The sequence below is a fragment of the Loxodonta africana genome, chromosome 11, assembly GCF_030014295.1.
Source record: "Loxodonta africana isolate mLoxAfr1 chromosome 11, mLoxAfr1.hap2, whole genome shotgun sequence".
In the NCBI taxonomy this organism is placed as follows: domain Eukaryota; kingdom Metazoa; phylum Chordata; class Mammalia; order Proboscidea; family Elephantidae; genus Loxodonta; species Loxodonta africana.
Window position 1 is genome coordinate 12,114,513 of NC_087352.1, and position 17,809 is coordinate 12,132,321.

Below are 17,809 nucleotides of genomic sequence, written 5' to 3' on the forward strand. Positions count from 1 at the left end.
CCACATGGGCGCTCCCGGGCCAGGCCACACCCCTTCGGTTCCACGTGGTTGGCGGCGGGGCTGGAGCTGCCCTAGCCGCTTGATCTGCGTGCGATAAGGGTCTCGGAATGGCGGACGCCGAGTCTGGCGGTGAGCGACCGCGGGGCGAGTTGATGGGGCGCCGAGGGTGGACTGGCGGGAGGAGAAAGGGACATCCAGGAGAGTTAGGGAGGAGAAAAGCAACTCTGGAGACAGGAATGGTGGAAAGAGCTTATCCCTGGGGAGGTGAGGGGTTCCGAGAGAGGGTGTCTTAGGGGCAAAACCAACAGTGAGAAGGGGCCCCCGGGGGCTAGATCGGTGGAGATAAGGACGCCCCTGGGTGACAGGCAAGCTGTTAGAGGGGAAATCAGGTGAGGGGATACGGGCATTCGAAAGATCAGGGCCAGTGGGCCGAGAGACAAGTCCTGGAGGACCAGACCAGTAGGAAAGTGCCAACAGACCCCCACTTTCTCTTCTCCCGCAGGTGCTGCTCGGTTCTCTTGTCCCCCCAACTTTGCCGCAATGCCCCCAACCTCAGAGCTCCCTCGTTTTTCCTTGGAGGCTCTGACGGGCCCAGATACGGAACTGTGGCTCATCCGAGCCCCTGCAGACTTCACCCCAGACTGGTGAGCGGTCCCACCTACGTCCGGGGACTATTCCCCATCCCACAGGCTGAGCTTGGGGGCGGAGTTTAGAGGGGCGTTCCTGAGGCACCTCGGAATGCTGCTTCTAGTCTCCTTTTCCCTTTCCCACCAAAAGAACCTGACCTACCCTCTGCTCTCCCCTTTCCTCCCTGCAGCCTCAATGGGCGGCTCGTGCCTCTCTCTGGCTCCCGGATTGTGAAGGGCAAGTTGGCAGGCAAGCGGCACCGCTACCGGGTCCTCAGCACCAGCGGCCCCCAGGCTGGAGAAGCCACCTTGCTGGCCCCCTCTCCCGAGGCAGATGGTGGACTGATGTGTGCCCCTGCTCCCCAGGGCTGCCTAAGGATCTTCGAAGGACCTCAAGAATCCCTGTCAGGGACCCCTCTGCACCCTATTCCGGCCAGTCCCCCACCCCAGATCCCCGCTGGCCTGAAGCCTCGGTTCTGTGCCTTTGGAGGCAGCCCTCCGGTCACAGGGCCTGGGTCAGCCTTGGCCGGGAAGACATCGGGTTCTGGGAAGAGGAAAAAGAAAAGGCAGGTGCCAGAGGTCTCAGTCCCTCAGGAGGCAGTGAATGGGCACAGATCCCTGGAGGGGGACATAACTGCGGGGTCCCCAGAGATGAGTGTGGGGAAGAAGCAGCAGCAGCTGAAAGAACTGGAGGTGATGGAGCCACTAGCAACAGAGCCCGAAGCTGAGGTGATGGAGCCCCTGGAAGTGCCGTTCCCGTCCACTACCAAGAGGAGGAAGGAGCTCAGAGGGGCAGAAGTGGTCAAACTAGAAATGGGGATGCCAGAGCCAGAAGAAAAAACAGTGGAGCTGGAACTTGTGGTTAAAACGGAGCCTCTGGAAGAGGCAGTCCCATCCCCCACCAAGAAGAGGAAGAGGCCGAAGGGGACAGAAGGGATAGAGCCAGAGGAGGGGATGACAGTTGATGGTCCACTGCAGGTAAAGGTGGAGCCACAAGAGGGAGCCACCCCACTGCCATCCATGAGGAAGAGGAAAAAAGCAAAGGAGTACAAAATGATGATGGAGCCAGGGACTGAGGCTGTGGAGCCTGAGGTAAGACCTGTGGAGCTCCACGGCGAGATGATGGAGCCTGAACTGTTGGATGATGTTGAGCCTCCAGCCGAGGCAGCTCCTCTGGCCGAGGCAGCTCTGGCATCTGCCAAAAAGAAGAGGAAGAAAGAAAAGTGGCAGAAAGTGACAATGGAGCCAGGGGCAGAGCCACAAGGTGAGGTGGTGGCACCTGAGCTGCCAGGTGACAATGAGCCTCAGGTGGCTCTGGCATCCACCAAGAAGAGGAAGAAAGAAAGAGGGCATAAGGTGATGGGGCCAGGGACTGAGATGTCTGAGCCCCAAGGGCAGATGGTGGAGCCTGGGCTGCAAGATGAGGGTGAGTCTGAGATCCAGGCAGCTCTGGCATCTACCAAAAAGAAGAAGAAGCGGGGCCAGGAGAGTGGGGGGCCAGAGATGGTGCCCCAGGAGAAGATGCTAGAACCACTGCTGAATTTGGAGTCTGGGGAGGTGGCCACAGGACAGGAGAAGCGGAAGTACCTGCAGCAGGATCCTATGTAGTCTCTCCCCCAGGGAGACTGACGACTGCAACCAGGAGGAGCTGAAGGTGGCCCACGGGCCCAAGGACGAACCCCCTTCCCAGCCACACCCAGCAGGAGCCTGGAACGGGCAAATACTTTATTATGACACCTGGGGCGTCCTTGGCAGCCGGGATCACTGGGGTGCTTTCAGGAAGGGCTCATGTAAGACATCAAACAGCCTCCGGGCCTGGGTGGGAGGGAGAGAGGGAAACGAGAACCCAGTTATTAAACAAGCTATTTGTTTGGTACATCTGGAGAGTGGGAACGTTTGTTCGCACCATTTTTCTCTCCCAGCTAGGAGGGGCCCTGGGGGCTAAGAGAAGTAGCCCCATCTGGAGTCTATCCCAGACTGGCTGTATAAAGTTGGGCTGCCCTTCCTGCCCCCCCCGCCCCGGGCCTCAGTTTTCCTCATCTGTAGAACGGCTACCTTGGGTTTTCCAGCACCTTAGGACTTTGGCGTCTAAGGTCTCATGTATTTGGGGTCCCTATGTACCCGAACCCCTCAAGCCCATTCCGAACACTCTTACCTTCTGGGGCCCCAGGCCTGGGCACAAGGCCAGATCTTCCCGTGATGCAGCGATGAGCTGTTCCAGAGACTGAGGAAGGTGGGAGCGAGGCGTCAGGGAAGGTGAACACAAAACTTAACCCTGCCCCAGCTGATCAGGGGCCTAAGATATTCCTGGGGGAAGCAGGGGCTGGGATCGAGTGGGAAAGTGGAAGGAAATTGGGTGGAGGAGGCACTTCCTAGGAAAGGCCAGGGGCTAAAAATGCGTACAGAGGCAGGGGAGTTGCTCCTTACCCCGAAAGTAGCCAGGAGGGTCTGACTGTCTGTTTTGTTGACTGACTTCACCGTGGTCAGACATTCAGTCACCTGGAAGGGCGGGGGAGATAAGTACATTGGCAGAGAGAAGGAATGAGTCCACGAGGGGCAGGGCTGGCTCACTGCTGGGTCCCCAGACTGCCCAGCATAGAGAAACTACCCAGTAAATTTTTTTTTAACTGACTAAACAATCATCTCAGAGGGATTCCCTGATCCCCAACTAGCTGAGGGGGTGTTGGTCACATGGTAAGGTAAATACTGTTGACCTTGAGACACTGGTTGTGCCCAGGGGGAGACAGCCTCAGGATTGGACCTGGGTTCAAAACCAGGTCCTGGGTTCAAAACCACTCGTTCACTGTAAGATGCAGGGCATAGAAGCTGATCTCTCTGGGCCTCCGCTTTTGAACAAATAACCAAGATCAGTTCCCGTTGAGTCAGTTCCGACTCATGGCGACCCCACATGTGTTAGAACAGAACTGTGCTCCATGGGGTTTTCAATGGCTGATTTTTTGGAAGTAGATAGCCAGCCCTTTCTTCTGAGGCACCTCTGGGTGGTCTCAAACCGCCAACATTCTGTTAGCAGCCAGTGGGAATCCTAATAGTACCTTCCTCAAGTGCATTAAGAAGGCCACCCAATCCACAGTGGGTGAAAACAAATCATGCAATGATGGCCAACGTGGACCGTATGTGATGACCTCAGTTCTGTTCTCAGCCCTGCCAGTCCCTGGCTGTGTGACACTGGATGAATGCCTTCATCTTTCTTCCTCCCCCCAGACAGGCTTTCACAGCGATGGACTGTAGACCAGGTGGCTGAGCTGATGTGCCTAGCACGAAGCAAGAGCTTCAGCTGTGGGAGCTGGTGATACAAGGCCTGATGGTATCTAGCTGCCATGTTAGTGCTCCCTGGAAGAACCCCCAGGAAAGGCATCGATGAAGTGTCCCTCACCATGACTCCGTCACTGGAGCCCAGATTCAATTCATTCAGTAAGCACTCCTGAGCACCCATGGGGACACAGTAGTAGGTCCCAGTCCAGTGGGGGAGACAGACCTGTCCCCAGACAGTGAGGACCCACAGTGGATGGGGCTGGGATAGGGGAGTTAAGGGGGCTGTGGGACCCAAGGGGGGACACCTGACCCAGCCTGAGGTCAGGGAGGGCTTCCTGGAGGAGTGGGCATCCAAGCTGAGGTGAGGGATGGAAACAGACAGGTAATCAGCTGGGCAGAGGGAACAGAATGGGCAAATGGCCGGAGGAGCAAGGTAGGTGTGGAAGGATAGTGTAACCAGTGTAAGTAAGGCTGCAAGGGCGCTGAGGAGAATGGGGCTGGCTAGACAGACACCAGTTGCTGTCAAGTTGATTCTGACTCATGGTGACCCTGGTGTTGCAGAGTAGAACTGTGTTCCAAAGGGTTTTCAAGGTTGTAACCTTTCAGAAACAGACTGCCAGGCCTTTCTTCCAAGGTACCTCTGGTGGGTTCGAACCTCCAACCTTTCGGTGAATAGTTGGGCATGTAACTGTTTGAGCCACCAAGGACTCCTGCTAGACAGGTAGAGCATGGTGGGAAGCTTGGGCTTTTGCTAAGGGCACTGGGGAGCCATGGAAGGGTTTAGAGCAGGGGAAGACATGCCAGGTTTGCGCTCAGGAAGAGCCCTTTGGCTGCAATGTGAGCATGAGGCTGGAGAAGAACAGCCTGGGGAATGAATGGACATGACCTGAGAACAGAATGGAAGCTCAACCACCCAGGAGCTGGGGGGAGACCCGGCAGGGTTGTCAGGTGCCTGGGAGAGAGGTGGGCAGCCTCACCCGGGAGACAAAGTCCTGCTCCAGCTTCTCCATTAGCAAGTCTGCCGGCTTCTGCTCGTAGGCCTTGTAGGTTTCCAGGTACCGCCCAGCCTCCTCCGGGCTGGGGTGAGAGGACATGGGTCAGCCGGGGTGAAGGGTAAGAGGGTGTCATGTTTGAGATCAACTTCATTACTCACTGCCATCAAGTCAATAATGACTCAGCGACCCTACAGGACAGAGTAGAACTGTCCCGTAGGGTTTCCAAGGAGCGGCTGGTGGATTCGAACTGCTGACCTTTTGATTAGTAGCCATAGCTCTTAACTACTACGCCACTGGGGCTCCAATAGTTTCATTACAATCATGATTCCTGGTGCTAAAAGTTCCAAACTCTAATGTACAGAAAAATGAACGTTCTCAGCCCTCCCTTCCCCCAAACACCCCTGGGGTAACCTCTGCCAGCTTATCTTTATACCTCTTTTCCAGCTAATAGGGGTCCGGACAGGCCCTGCTTCCCGCCTGAGTGAGACTTGTGTGCCGTCGATTCCGACCCATTTGACATGAGGCAAATAATTTTCCTCTTGGGGCTCAGTTTCTTAGTTTGTCACTTGTCTTTTAACTTTGTAGTATCTTTTACTATCCAGAAGTTTTAAAATTTTTTAAATTTTCTCAAATCAGTCATCTTTTTCCTTTATGGCTTCTGGATTTTGTGTCTTGCTTTGAAAGACCTTTCCTGCCCCATGATGCTAAAATACATCCTCCCGTAAGATTTCTTACAATACTTACGGTAGTCTTTATGTTTAAAGCTGTAATTTGTCAGGATTCAATTTTGCTGATGGTGTGAGGTAGGGATGTATTTTTTTCCAAATGGAAGCCCAACCTAAATAATCCAGAAATCTAGATGTGGAATTAATTATTCAGCCAGATTCATGCCTAACTCAAAAGTGCCTTGTATTGTACGGTCCTGGGAATTTTATCTAAGTCACCTGCTTTTGTGCCTATACCCTTATAAGAAAGCTATTTAAAAAAAAAAAAAGAACAGTTGCTGCCAAGTTGATTCTGACTCATGGCGACTCCACGTGTGTCATAGTAGAAGTGTGCTCCATAGGGTTTTCAATGGCTGTGACATTTTGGAAGTAGACTGCAGGCCTGTCTTCTGAGGCACCTCTGGGTGGATTTGAACCACCAACCTTTCTGTTAATAGCTGAGCACTTAACTGTTTCTGCCACTCAGAGACTCCATAAGAAAGGTATTATGACCCCATTTTACAGATGGGAAAATTGAGGCCCAGAGAGAGGCAGTGCCGGGCCCAGGGTCACAGAGGGAGTTCATGGAAAGAGAAAGAGGAATGATTCATGACAGAGCCTGAATTGGGGGAGGTGGGGACTCCATCTCACCTCCAGGCAAGGATCAGGGTGCAGTCTGCCAGGATGCACATCTTAGCCAGCTCTTTGAGGGCCTGCTGAGGGTCTTTCTGGAAAAGAAGAAGAAAATTGGAATTAGAGACCTGAGAGAAAGCAAGGAATAAACTGTCTTGAAGACACAGTAGCTTAGGATGCCAAGAGCCTTTCACTCAGCACACACTCCCTGAGCCCTTAGTGGGTGCTCAGCCTGTGCTGGGTGGTGACTGACACAGTCCTGGCCCTGCCGTCCCGGAACTCAATCCAGTGGGAAGACAGGCAAACCCATCCCCAGACAGTGATGCTCCAGAGTGGGCAGGGCTAAGACGAGGGAGTGCCTGAGTCAGCCTGGGGGATCAGGGAGAGCTTCCTGGAGAAGGGGACATCTGAGCTGAGTCCTGAAGGAAAATGAGGAGTAAGGGAGGAAAAGGACAGCAAAAAAGGGAATTCCATGCATAGGGAACAATATGTGCAAAGGATGGGAGGGGATAGAGGTCTTGAGGAATTCACTCCATATGGGATTGTTGTTGCTGTTGCCACCCAGTTGATTCCAACTCATGGCCGCTCCATGTGTGCAGAGTAAAACCGCTCCATAGAGTTTTCAAGGCTATGACATTTTGGAAGCAGATCGCCAGGCCTTTCTTCCGAGGTGCCTGCCAACCTTCGAACTGCCAGCCTTTCAGCTAGTAGTCGAGTGCTGAACTGTTTGCACCACCCAGGGACTCCCCATATGGGATGGAGGTTGTGAAATGAAAGAGTGATTGCTTGGAAGCTTAGAGATAAGCCTGCAGGGGTGGGTGGGGGTCAGGTCAGGTAAGGCCATGGTGGGAAAGGGAGCTTTCTCCTAAGGGCACTAGGGAGCCATAAAAAGTTTTTGAGCAGGGGAGTTGGATCTGTGCTTTAGGAAGATGTTCTGGCTGCTGTAAGGATGGAAGGGATTGCAGCTGGAGGCCCTAAGACCAGGGAGGAAGCTGGGGAACCGAGACAGGAGAGGAGGGGGTCTGGATGGGGCAAGGGCTGTGCAGACAGAGAAGATGAAGCAGATTCAAGAGATATTTAAGTGGTGAAGGGATAGGACTAGTTGAAGGGGGTATAGGGAAAGAACAGACGGATAATTTTACTCTCCTGCCGCCTTCCAGCACTGGTGTCTTGGTGACCTGTGTCAATCTCAGATGTGCAAAATGGGTTCTCACTGAGGTTTTAACTTGCATTTCTCCTTGGAAGGGATTAAACAGGAAGTAATGTCGTCCCCACCACCCATCTGTCACTTTGCTATACTATGTGTAGCAATGCTGCTGGAACTTATACCTCTGGTGTTTCAAATACCATCAAAGTAACCTATGGTGACCGGGTTTCAGCAGAGTTTCCAGACTAAGACTAGGAAGAAAGGCTTGGTGATCTACTTCCAAAAACTAGCCAATGAAATCCTTATGCATCACAACAGAACACTGTCGATATAGTGTTAGAAGATAAGCCCCCTAGGTTGGAATAAAACTGAGCAAGAGCTGCCTCCTCAAAGTAGACCCACTGCCACTGAGTCAATTCTGACTCACAGCAACCCTACAGGACAGAGTAGAACAGCCCCTAGGGTTTCCAAGGCTGTAATCTTTGCAGAAGCAGACTGCCACATCTTTTTCCTGCAGTGCAGTTGTTGGGTTCAAACCGCCAACCTATTGGTTAGCAGCCATGCGCTTAACCACTGTGCCACCAAGACTCCTTCCTCAGAGTTTACCTTAATGACATGGATGGAGTCAAGCATACCAATGATCATGAGGATGGCATGGAATCTGGCAGTGTTTTGTTCTGTTGTACATGGGGGCTCCATGAGTTGAAGCCAACCAAGAACTTAATCCACTCTGCTACCTCCAAGCCCCAAAATCCCCATTTCACAGATGGAAACAATGAGGCCTGCTGGGAAGTGACCCCTGCTTACCACGTCCACCTGGACGAGCAGGACCCTCAGGGCGAAGTTCTTCCCCAGGCTCTGCAGCCGCTGGTGGATGTAGTCTGGGTGGAGGTTGTGGTAGCGGAGGCTGCCAGGGACAGGGGAGAGGGAGAGATAGGGCGGTCTCAGTCTCCCCGAGAGCCTGGAAGCCCTTCTCCGCCCTCAGCAGAATTCAGAAGGCTCAGACTCCAGCAGCCACAGCATAGCAAAGGCGGAAAAACTTGCTGGAATCTGAGGTTGAGAGAGGTTAAGTGACTGGCCCACGATCACCCTTCCAGGAAGTGGCACAGCGGGGATTTGAACTGAGGGCAGCCCGGCCCTGGTTCCCTGAAGGTTGGACTCCTGGGTTCGTCACTGAGGAGAAGAGACTTGGGCTTCAGGTAGAGACCAGGAGCTGGGTTCCAGTGTGTGTGGACTGAGGGCCGCTACACAGCTGGTCTTGGAAAACAGGGCCTGGCCAGAACCAGGCCTGCTTGCCTTGGCCTCACAAGGTGCTGGCAGGGACGGGGAGGGGTGGCTCCTCTACCTGGGTAACTAGGTGTCATCTCTGCCCAGTGGCCTCCAGGTGAAGGGCAGGAATTGAGAAGTTTCACTTCCCCATCTGACCCTATTTGGAAAGGAACCTCTGGGGCTTGAGGGGCAGGGGAACTTGTTTACCTGCGGCAAGGTTGGAAAGATCCTGGTTCTCTTTGACCCCAGCCTTGGATGTCTGGGACATGAGTCACTCAGTCCCCTCCTCCCTCAGACCCAGGAGTCTGGGATCCCAGCCCCTTCCTCCCTCAGACCCAGGAGTCCAGGCCCCCAGCCCCTTCCTCCTTCAAAACCAGGAGTCCAGGCTCCCAGCCCCTCCTCTCTCAGACCCAGGAGTCCCAGCCCCCAGCTCCCTCCTCCCTCACACCCAGGAGTCTGGGATCCCAGCCCCTTCCTCCCTCAGACCCAGGAGTCCAGGCCCCCAGCCCCTTCCTCCTTCAAAACCAGGAGTCCAGGCTCCCAGCCCCTCCTTTCTCAGACCCAGGAGTCCCAGCCCCCAGCTCCCTCCTCCCTCACACCCAGGAGTCCAGGCCCCAGCCCCTTCTTCCCTCAGACCCAGGACTCCAGACTCCCAGCCCCTCCTCTCTCAGACCCAGGAGCCCAGGCCCCCAGCCCCTCCTCTCTCAGACCTAGGAGTCCAGGCCCCCAGCCCCCTCCTCCCTCAGACCCAGGAGTCCAGGTCCTCAGCCCCCTCCTCGCTCAGACCCAGGAGTCCAGGTCCTCAGCCCCCTCCTCCCTCAGACCCAGGAGTCCAGGTCCTCAGCCCCCTCCTCCCTCAGACCCAGGAGTCCAGGTCCTCAGCCCCCTTGTCTCTCAGAACCCAGCTTTTGTTGCTCCAGACACCTCCAGGCCAAGATCCTCTTCTTCCCACATAGCCCCACACCTAGGCCCAGAGCTAGCACGAGTTCTTCTATGGGACAGCCTAGAACAGCAGAGCACTATACTCCCCAGCCTGGTTGGAAGCCCTTCCTGGAAGGTAGGGCAGCCCCAGAGCTCACCTGAGGAAGAGAGCACAGGTGCTGTGGCCCAGCACGTAGTCCGGGACCACGTCGCCAAATTCCCAGGGCACATTGCGCACAAACTTCAGCACTGGGTTGCCCCTCTAGGGAAGGAGAGAGAAGGTTAGTCCCCACCACAACCTCTTCCAACACCTCTCCGCCCCTCTCCACCCTGGGCCTGGGTCTTCTCCAGCTTCTCTTCCCTCCTCTTCCCAGCCTGGAATGTCCCAGGTCCTGGAAACCCTCCCCCACCCTCCAGCTCTGGGGTTTTACTAAAGCACTCCCAGGTGTGTCTCCAGCTGGCCGCCAACATATGAAACTGAAATCCTAACCCTTGTGCCTGTGGATGTGATCCCATCTGGAAATAGGGTCTTTCTTTTGTCATGTTAATAAGATCAAACCAATGCAAGGTGGGTCCTAAACCTAATCACTTCTGAGTTATAAAAAGAGGCACAGACACAGGTGGAAGACACCATGCGAAGACAGACACACAGGTAGATGCATCTATACGGCTGGGAGCTCCAAGGACTACCAGCTACTGGAGGCTGAAATGGAGTCCCTGGGTGGTGCAGGTGGTTAACGTACTCGCCTGCTAACTGAAAAACTGCAGGTTCGTGTCCACCCAAATGCACCTTGTAAGAAAGGTCTGATAATCTACTTTCAAAAAACCGGCCACTGGAAACTCTGTGGAGCATAGTTCTACAATGACACACATGAGGTCGCCATGAGTCGGAGTGAACTCCACAGTAACTGGTTTTGTTTGTTTTTGCCAGATGATTTTGATATGTGCTGAAGTTTGAGAAGTATTGATTTAACTCATTTAAATCTTCACAATGACGCTACAAGGTGGATCCTCTTTTTTTTAGTAACAACTTTATTGAGATAGTTCGCATACGGTACAATTCACTCATTTAAAGTGTGTAATTCAATGGTTTTTAATATAATTACTGTGCAGCTAAGGGGCCCTGGTGGCACAATGGTTAAGTACTCAGCCACTAACTGAAAGATCAGCAGTTTGAACCCACCAGCTGTTCCGAGGGAGAAAAGACCTGGCAATCTGCTCCCGTAAAGATTTACAGCACAAAAAGATAGAAACTACCTAAGTGCCCATCAGCAGATGAACAGATAAACAAATTATGGTACATACACTGAATGGAATACCGTGCAATAAATAATGATGACTCCACGAAAGATCTCACTACGTGGATGAATCTGGAGGGCGTCATGCTAAGTGAAATAGGTCAATCACAAAAGGACTAATATTGCATGAGACCCACAATCACAAAAACTCAAGAAAAAGTTTACACACAGGAAAAAAACAATCTTTGATTGTCACAAGGGAGGGGATTTCCTCTCCCCACTCCTCCCCTAACTAGATAGTAGACAAGTGTTAACTTGGGTGAAGGGAAGGACAACACACAATATAGGGAAAGTCAACACAACTTGACCAAGGGAAAATCATAGAAGCTTCCTAGACACATCTAAACACCTTGAAGGACAGAGTTACTGGAGCTGAAGGCTGGGTACCATAGTCTTGGGGACACCTAGGTTAACTGGCATAATATAGTTCATAAAATGTTCAACATCCTACTTTGGTAAGTAGCATCTGGGGGGGTGATGTGTGAACGGACATCTAAGATACATCTACTGGTCCCATCCTGTCCAGAACAAAGGAGAATGAAAGAAACCAAAGACACAAGGAAAATATTAGCCCAAAGGACTAATGGACCACATAAACCATAGCCTCCACCAGCCGGAGCCCAGAAGAACCAGATGGTGCCCAGCTACCACACAGAATACTCTGACAGGGATCACAATAGAGGGTCCCAGACAGAGTGGGAGAAAAATGTAGAACAAAATTCAAATTAACAAAAAAAGACCAGACTTACTGGTCTGACAAAGACTGGAGGAACACCCAAGACTATGGCTCCTGGACATTCTACTAACTCAGAGCTGAAGCCACTCCCGAGGTCCACCTTTCAGCCAAAGATTAGAGAAGCCTACAAAACAAAGAATGACAAACACATGAGGAATGTGCTTCTTAGTTCAATCAAGTAGACCAGACCAAATGGGCAACACCTGCCCAAAAGCAAGCAGAAGGCAGAAAGAGACTGGAAAATTGGATGAATGGACATGGGGAATCTGGTGTGGAAAAGGGGAGAGTGCTGACGCATTGTGGGGATTGCAACCAATGTCGCAAAACAATTTGTGTATAAATTTTTGAGTGAGAAACTAATTTGCACTGTAAACTTTTACCTAAAGCACCATGAAAAAAAAAAAAAAAGATTACGGCCTAGAAAACCCAATGGGGCAGTTCCATTCTGTTCCATAGGGTTGTTATGAGTCAGAATCGACTCAATGGCACACAACACCATTGTGCGAATCAGTTCAGAGAAACTAAAATCACCCACTTCTGACGCAAAATTGTGTCGTGGATAACAGATCCCACTCCACATGCCAACTGAGTCCTGTAGAAATCCCAGCTTCCCTTCCCCGTTCAGTTCAGACCAGCTGCCCACACTGCCCTTCTCTCTCTCATCCTCAGCCACCTGGGGCTAGGTCAGCAAGTACCAGCCACAAGCTCAGAGGTCCACATGACTCCCTCTGCTTCAGACCAGTTAGCCCCCACTCCTCTTTTAGCATCCTATAATTCAATGTAAAGACTCATATAGGTCACAGGAAACACCATACCTGTGATAACAGCTTTAATATAACAATAAAGGATAGAAATGAAGAGATGCATAGGGCAAGGTTCCAGAGGGATCCCAACATGGATCCCCCACGTCCCAAGGGGATGCACTCCTCCTGAGAGCACATGTTCACTCTTACCAACCAGGAAGCTCCATCTGAGCCTTAGGGCTCAGGGCTCTTATCGGCCTTACTAGGTGGCCATGTCAGATTATATCATGCCTCCACGTGAAGCTTAGTCAGCCTCGGGCCCCCAGGTGGTGCCTCATGGTCTGGTCAGCCCCCCACTCATTAGCCTCACGTGTTGGTCTGGCTCAAAAGAACAGAGAGCAAAGGCCAAATGGCCTTCTGCAAGGTGATTCCAAACCTCGTAGTCAGAGCTGTGCCATCATCACCACAATTTTGGAACATTTCATCAACTCAAAAAGAAACCCCACACCCTTTAGCAGTCACTCCCCATCCCATAACCCCCTGGCAACCACTAATTTACATTCTGTTTCTATGGATTTGCTTATTCTTAACAGTTCATATAAATGAAATCATACGATATATGACCTCTTGTGTCTGGCTTCTTTCACTTGGCATCATGATTTCAAGGTTCATCCACATTGCAGCATGTATCAGTACTTCATTCCTTTTTATTGTCATATAATATTCCATCATATGGCTATAACACATTTTATTGATCCATTCAAGAGCTGACAGACATTTGAGTTTTTCCACTTTGGGACTTCGTGAATAATGCTGCTATAAATGTTTGTGTATAAATTTTTGTGCGAGCATCCGTTCTCATTTCTCTTGGGTATATACCTAAGAGCGGAATTACTGGGTCATATGGTAACTCTGTGTTTCATCCTTTAAGGAGCTGCCACACTGTTTTCCAAAGCTGCTGCCCCATTTTACAATCCCACCAGCAGTGTATGAGGGTTGCAATTTCTCCACGTTCTCATCCACATTTGCTATTGTCTGACTTTTTGATTCTAGCCATCCCACTAGGTGTGAAGTAGTATCTCACTATGGTTTTGATTTGCATTTCCCTGCTGACCAGTGACATTGAGAATTTTTTCATGTGCTTGGGTCCCAGTATATAATCTTTGTACATTGCCTCTTCCCTCCACTAGAATGCCAGCTCCATCTGTGGCAGGGATTTATTCACTCTATCCCCTAGAATGAAAGTACTCTATGCTTTCATTCACTCTATCCCCTAGAGCCTAGAACAGCACCCAGTACCCTCTGTCAATATTTGTGGACTAAATAAATGGATGAATCCCCACTTAAAGATGACCAAACCACAAGATAACCCAAGGCACAGATGGGTTAATTCACTTGTCCAAAATCACATAGCTACTGTGTGTCCGAGCAGGTATTCAAATTCAGATCTGTGTTTAATAGATAGTTTTTGAATGAATGAACAACAATCCTGAGGACAGAAAATATAGCTGCACAAACACAGTCATCTCCCCCACCCCCGCCACAAGAATACCTGGGGTACCCTCAACCTACACACAGCTCTTGTATGAATGAATGAATGAATGGCACTGCATTAGCTAAGTAGGTAGAACTCACATCCCCTTCCACTGCCCAACAGAACCATCCCTATATGGTGTTTCCTCCCAGAATCCTCAAAGCCCCACTTCTCCATCCCCCTCCTCACCTGCCGGGGGCTGACAATGATGCTATTGGATTTTGCCCCTGGTTTGGGGGCCTGGTTGGGAGTTTCTCCTGCCGGGGCATCTGACCCTGTGAGGCACGTGGCTGCAGCCCTTCCTGGAGGCCCCGAGATGGTGTACTCAGCATATGTCTGAGGGTTTTCCTGGGCTGGGGTCTCCACAGTGGGAAGGCTCCGTGTGGATTTGAATAAGGGCTTGGCCTGTAGGGACACGGAGGTGGATGAGTGGGGTGTTTATGGCCTGGGGAAGTGGCATGGGAGCCCTTCCCCACTCATCAGTGTCAGCCCACCTTCCATCCTCCCAATGCACCTTCCAGAGGCAAAACTATAAAAGGGCTGGGAACTCAAAATCTGAATCCACCCACTTCTCCCCACCTCTTCGGCTTCCACCCCATCTCAGCCACCATCGTCTCCAATCTGGACCACTGTAGTCACCACCTCAGCAAGCTCCCTGCCTCTACCCCTACCCCTGCTGGCACGTTCCGCACATACAGCCAAGGGGATCTCTCCTTTGCTCACAGCCCTCCCGTGGCCCTGGCCTCAGAGTAAAAGCCAAAGCTGTCACCATGGCCCAGGAGACTCTAGAAGACCCACCCCTGCCCCCTTGTCTCTGGGGCTTCACCTCCTACCATTTCCCCCTCCTTTTCTCCAGCCCCACGCATTGGCTTCCTTGCTGTGCTCAAACTTGTCAGGTATCTCTGACCTCAGGGCCTTTGCACTGGCTATTCTCTCTCCTCTCAGATGTCTGCATGGCTCACTCCTTCACCTCCTTCATGTCTCTACCAAAATGTCATCTTCCTGTCTAAGGTAGCCCCTCTCCCCCATACACCCTATATCCTTGGCCCAGTTTCTGTTTTTCTTCATAGTCTATAGGTGGCAGCCAAAACCAGGGCTTTGAACCAGTTCGAACTGGTTCATTCATCATCAATGAAGCGAAACCAGAATAGACTCAAAATTTAAAAACCTGAGTTATCTGGAAACATAACCAGAAAGGGAAAAATTACAAGTCAAAGCCCTGGAATGGGAGACTTGGAAGAGCCATAGTGAGCCCCTTCAGCGGCCTGATGTGTGATACTGGATTATTGCGAGGACTGAGGAGCGTGGTGATACGCATTCAAAGTGGCCTGGCTGGCCGCCATCTTTTAGCGGGGCACCGTTGTTTCTGACTCTGCACAAAATCCTTCGGGCAAGAGATTTGGTTGCTATGCAATGAGTGTGCTGCTATTTTCTAAGAGGAAGATAAAGTTTCTAGCAGGGCTTCAACCCAGAATTTTCCCATACCAGTTATGATTCCAGTTGACCCAAATTTTAAAATTCAGGTCTGTTCCCGTGTCACTCCCTCAGCCATTACTGAACCGGGAAGAACCAGTTGGAAGCCCTGGCCAAAACTCTGCTCCAGCAGAATGTTTTCCTGCAGGAATGAGATTTCAGAATTACCAGCCCCTGCAATTTATCAAAAGATGTCAGAAGTGCAGAATTTTCTTTTTAAACTGCAAAACCTTCCAGTTCTTAAATGTCAGCAACATCACAGTGCTGGCTACATAAAACACAACCCAGGACCACCCCGCTGGCTGCCAGTTTGCGGCCTTTGCTTTAGCCCTTTCTGAGATCCACCTTGCCATTTTACAGGTGGGGAAAGTGAGGCCTCCAGAGGGCAAAGGATTGTTTGCCCAAGGCAATTCAGGCCCCAACACCTCCTAATCCACACGGGGCTCCACAGACCTCTTCCTGTACTCTTGCCTTCCACCCTGCCTCCCAATGGTCCCATCTCCTCGTCCTACCCCAGAAGGAGGGACCTCATCGTCGTCCAGTGGTATAACGAACTTCTTCCTTTGGGGCGGCCCTGGGGGCTGTGACACCCCCTCCTCATCCTTCCCAGGGTCCATCTGGGGTCTGAGAGGGAAGACGTGTCAAAGGGAGAGAAGGAGACCTCAGTATCTGCATTCCCATCTCCTACCAGGGACCCTCACTCACAGCCATCTCTCGCCCCCAAAAAAACCCAAGGTTCCAAAGTGTCAAGTCCCAAACACCCAAATTTCTACAAAGCCCCGCCCAGCCCATCGATCCTCCACCTTCTGCTCGCCCAGTCCCTTACGGGCCACACATCCCATTCGCCCCGCCCCTCGAGGGCCCCTAAACTCTATTCGCCCCGCCTCCGGGGTCCTCGGGTTCTACTCTCTCCGCCCTCCCCCGCGGTCCCCCGCCTTCCATTCGACCGGCTCCTCACCGTCCCCAACACCCCGTTAGCCCGGTCCCAGGACGCCCCACCTGGACGCCCCGCCCGCGCCCAGTCTTGTCCATTTCTCAGACTGCGCAGCGATTGGCTTCCGCGGCCATCAATCGCCACCTCGCGGGCTCCACCTCTCTCTCCAGCCTCGCGGTCTCACAGCGGCGAGCACTAACCTCTTGGTTCCGAGGCCACCGGGAAAATATCGGCGGGGAATCGAGGCCTCCCGCGGCCGGGGCGGCCAGCGCGGCCCCAGGATCACCGAACTTCCGGCCTCTCTGGCCCTCAAGCTTCCCGAAGCGGTTGAGCACGGAGAGGGGCGGTCCCTGCGCAGCTCTCTATGGTCTTGGAGGACTGCGGAGGCTAGAGGAGTAATCTGTGGCCCCCAGAGTGTCTGGCTTCCAAGCAGTCCAATTTCAATGTCATTATTGAGCGCCTTTTGTGTGCCTCGGCTCCGGGCAGACCTCAGGGGAGTAGAGGTGGTGGGAGCTCAAACTAGGGCCCTTCTCTCAGTACAGAGAGACTTGAGTTTGACTCCCGGCTCTGCCATTGACTTGGCCTCAGTTTCCCCATTCATTCATTTATTGCACACATATTCCCAGAGCGCTTCCTCTGTGTCTGGCCCTGTGCGGGGCGGGGCTAGTGAAACGTGAGTGATCAACAACAGCCCCCGCCTTCCTTCCGGGGCTCTCCGTCCTGTGGGAGAGTCCCCAAAGAGTGACGGCCCGGAGTGGGCAGGGCTGGGTTGGGGGAGCCCAGAGGGCTGTAGGACCCAGGGCGGCGCCTGACCCAGCCTCAGGTTAGGAGGGGCTTCCTGGAGGAAAGGACATCTGAGCAGAGGCCTGGTTGATGAGTTACTATTAGTCATTTCCTGAATTCGGAATAGTAATCACACTGTTCTAGCTTGCAACTGTCTGATTACTAAGGAGAGGGAGCATATTTTTTTGAATTTATTGGTCTTTTATCTTCTGTGAATTGCTTGCTCATATCCTTTGCCCATTTTTTAAATGAGGTTGTGTGCCTTTTTTTATTGCTACTAATTTGCAGGAGTACTTTATGAATTCCGGATTCTAATTCTTAGTCAGTCACATGTGCAGCAAATATTTCCTCCTAGTTTGTACTTTGTGTTTTAAATTTATTTATTTTTGTCACACAGACGTTCTTAGTGTTTATTTGCACCTATTTATCAATCTCTTCCGTCCTGACTTTTGCTTTTTGGTGTGTTAAGAGGCTTTCTGGGGCCACAAAAGATGGACCCTGATAGAACGGGAGAAAAACACTGAACAAGACTCAGGTTCATTAAATGCCCAGACTTACTGGACCAGTTGAGACTAGAAGACTCCCTGAAACTATCGCCCTGAGATAACTCTTTAAACCTTGAACCAAAACTATCCCCTGAGGTCACCTTTTAGTGAAATAACAGATTTGCACACAAAATCAAGGATATTACCTGTGAATATAGTACTCCATTCAAAAACCTGTATGAGACCAAAAGGTCA

The 17,809-nt window shown here is 51.9% G+C and overlaps 2 protein-coding genes across 4 annotated transcripts; one reads left to right on the top strand and one right to left on the bottom strand.

The window, feature by feature from the left end:
- Positions 1-4: 4 nt before the first annotated feature.
- Positions 5-2,502, top strand: POLR1G (RNA polymerase I subunit G). The gene is made up of 3 exons (XM_003406455.4): positions 5-129; positions 503-644; positions 818-2,502. Exons 1-3 carry the CDS (start codon positions 108-110, stop codon positions 2,232-2,234), a joined length of 1,581 nt encoding a protein of 526 aa, XP_003406503.1. The 5' UTR covers positions 5-107; the 3' UTR covers positions 2,235-2,502.
- On the bottom strand, positions 2,338-16,938 carry ERCC1 (ERCC excision repair 1, endonuclease non-catalytic subunit). 3 transcript variants are annotated; one of them, XM_003406456.4, is made up of 10 exons: positions 16,487-16,935; positions 15,865-15,976; positions 14,069-14,284; positions 9,727-9,830; positions 8,186-8,285; positions 6,250-6,326; positions 4,877-4,976; positions 3,054-3,125; positions 2,782-2,850; positions 2,338-2,441 (listed from the first exon to the last, which is right to left on the bottom strand). In XM_003406456.4, exons 2-10 carry the CDS (start codon positions 15,967-15,969, stop codon positions 2,388-2,390), a joined length of 897 nt encoding a protein of 298 aa, XP_003406504.2. In that variant the 5' UTR covers positions 15,970-15,976; positions 16,487-16,935; the 3' UTR covers positions 2,338-2,387. The 3 variants fall into 3 exon arrangements, with proteins under 3 accessions (XP_003406504.2, XP_010584756.2, XP_023398940.2); XM_010586454.3 differs by lacking the exon at positions 16,487-16,935 and adding an exon at positions 16,352-16,480; XM_023543172.2 differs by lacking the exon at positions 14,069-14,284 and having other exon boundaries at positions 16,487-16,938.
- Positions 16,939-17,809: the final 871 nt, after the last annotated feature.